Genomic DNA, 2,529 nt, shown 5'->3' on the forward strand with positions numbered 1-2,529 from the left:
GGCTGTGGAGCAGTAGCCGCACTCACTGCAGGTCAACGAGCTCTTCAGCTGCCCAACGAAGAGGTCTGGTGGGGATGACACAAAGAAAATAGGGTGAGAGCCCCAGTTCCCAGCCCTGTTCCCAGCCCAGCCCTGCCCTCCTCTCCCCACAGCCCTGCTCACCGCCAATGCGGCTGTCCTCCCTCTCCTGGTACCTCCTCCACATCTGGCGGCTCTTCTCATCGTCACTGCAAGAGATGGGGAGATAGAGCACTACTGAGTGTGGTCTGTGGGATGCCAGGCCCCACGATCCAGCCCAGAGGGACCTGTGTGGTCACTGTCCCTGGGTCGGGCTTGCAGGCAAGTGAGCTCATCCATGGGGCTTGTCTGCTGCCTCCGCCCCAGCCAGCACTTACGGGAGGTGGTCCAGGGTGTCTGTGCTGGCCCGTGGCCTCACCAGCACACGGTTCACCTCACTGTGCAGCCCATCAAGGAGGAACCGCAGGAACTCCTGTGCATCCTGCTGGCTGCAAGACATGGGGCATGGCGAGTGAGCAGTGGCAGGGGCTCAGCTCCCCCCTGCCATCCCCCCACAGACACCCCTTACTTGTAGCCAACAAAGCGGGGGGCATATCTCTGGATCTGTGTCTTGAATTCAGAGGGGCTCACACTGTCATTGGGGGATGAAGTCCAGAGCAGCTGAATCAGTTTTGCAAACTCTGTGGGTGGGCAGAGAGGCAAGTCAGTAGCACAGCTTGCCAGAGCATGGCATTGCTGTGCCCTCCAAGGGAGAGCTCAGCAACCCACTCCGGGGTCCCTGTGGCCATCCCCATCCCCTCTGGAGAGGGGACCCAGTCCTCCCACTGGCTTGACACCACAGCACAGCACCTGCCCCAGCAAGGCTGGGGAGAAGCACCGTCCTCTGGGTGGGAGTTCTCCAGGACATGGGGTGGCTCAGGGGGGCAAGGATGTGCTGCAGGGGTGTGCTGCAGGCAAGTCCTGCAGGGTGCGGAGCCAGTGACTGACAGTTACCTGACATGAGCGCGGTGCGCATGCGGCTGTTGTTGTTGAGGTCCCGCAGGTACTGGTTCTGCAGGCAGTAATCCCGCAGCTCCTTGGTGTTGCTCAGGCACTGCAGGATGGAGTTCATGAAGCACTGGGGGAGGCAGAAGAGAAAACCATGGCAACGGGAGGCAGAGGGAGGCAGGCAGTGGCAGGGGCATACCTGGGGTGGGTGGGCAGAGGATAGGGATGAAGCAGTGCAGAGCACAGGAGCCTCTCCATCGGGAGCGGGGTGCAGGGAGTCGCAGAGGCAAGAGTGTGGGTGCTGGGGGTGAGGTGAAGGGACAGGGCTCCCCAATGCCCCAAAGATATGCCTGCAGAAGAGCATGGTGTGAGCTGGGGCCGTGCAGCCAGATGCCTGGGTAAGCACTCACCGTATTGCCAAGGTTTCGCAGGCCAGTCAGCCCCTGCACTGCCTTGGAGCTCTGCAGAGAGAAGGAATAGGGCTGAGACAGTGCCTGGCACAGGCTGGCTGTGCCTGTAGGCAGCCCAGTGAGGCCACAGTGCCACAGGCGGATGCTCCACGTGGAGCAGACCCTCAAGTGCAAGCAGAGGCCCCATCCCCCTGTGGGCATCATGGGCAGAGCCAGCACTGCACTGGTTGCACGCAGGACCATGGCTGAGGACCTGGAGGGAAGCCACAGCTGGCCTGCCCCATCCTGCTTGCCTGGCTGCCACTGCTTGGCTCCCTGGCCCAGGACAATGCAACGGGCTCAAAGTTCTCCCTGCCTGGCAACACTGCTGCCCCATACCCTGGGCTGCGGGTCAGGCCAGCCATCCCTGCTGCCTCCCCTTACTAGCCCTGTGCCCTGGGAAGCTGGGGGGTGGCAGTGCCCCATGCCTGCCCCACGGCAGCAGGAGGTGCATGGTGCCACACCACTGCTCACCTTGTCCACGTTGGGTGTCCCTTCCAGGACACCATGCACAAGCACAGCCCAGACTTTGACACAGCTGTTTTGCAGGATAAAGTCCACCCATGAAAGTGCAAGCCCAGCCCTGCGGTAGTCAGCCTGGGGGACGGGACTGTGTGCCCAGCAGTGCCCTCCCAACCGCTTGCTGGCCTGGCTGTGCTGCACCTGTGCCACAGGGCTCTTCCAGGTCCCCAGGAACTACCCGAGTTGGGCAGGCAGCTGCCAAGCAGAGATGGCACGGACAGCTGGCTGCTGGCATTGCCACTCTTTGCTGAAGAGACTGAGAGTGCGGAGGGGTCTGGCGGGCCACAGGGTTGCCCAGCCCTCTCCTAGCATGGGGGAACCAGGTTCTGGTGGGGATGAGTGGTGGGAGCCCAGAGGTCCTGCTCCCAGCGCTGCATGCGAGCCCAGCGCAGAGGGTAGTGGTGAGGCAAATCTCCCCAGAGCTGTGCCCAGGGCAGGGTGGGGAACCAACAGTGCTTGCAGGGTCAGACTGCTGATCATGGCCCCCCCAGCTGATGAGGTTTTAAGGATCCTCAGGCAAACACCCCAGCTGCCCATCCCAGGCATGAGGAGG

General features: G+C 62.4%; 1 protein-coding gene across 1 annotated transcript in view; it reads right to left on the reverse strand.

Annotated features, from left to right (window-relative positions):
- LOC104625865 (ubiquitin carboxyl-terminal hydrolase 2-like) overlaps positions 1–1,658 on the reverse strand; it is a 2,902-nt gene extending 1,244 nt beyond the window's left edge. Inside the window, 6 exon segments of the mRNA XM_010293614.1 lie at positions 1–65; positions 163–227; positions 396–506; positions 587–698; positions 1,012–1,135; positions 1,416–1,658. The exon segment at positions 1–65 is cut by the window's left edge and continues 33 nt beyond it. Of these exon segments, the coding sequence (XP_010291916.1) occupies positions 1–65; positions 163–227; positions 396–506; positions 587–698; positions 1,012–1,135; positions 1,416–1,658 (720 nt within the window).
- Positions 1,659–2,529: the final 871 nt, after the last annotated feature.

Source organism: Phaethon lepturus, unplaced genomic scaffold (assembly GCF_000687285.1).
Source record: "Phaethon lepturus isolate BGI_N335 unplaced genomic scaffold, ASM68728v1 scaffold30028, whole genome shotgun sequence".
In the NCBI taxonomy this organism is placed as follows: Eukaryota; Metazoa; Chordata; class Aves; order Phaethontiformes; family Phaethontidae; genus Phaethon; species Phaethon lepturus.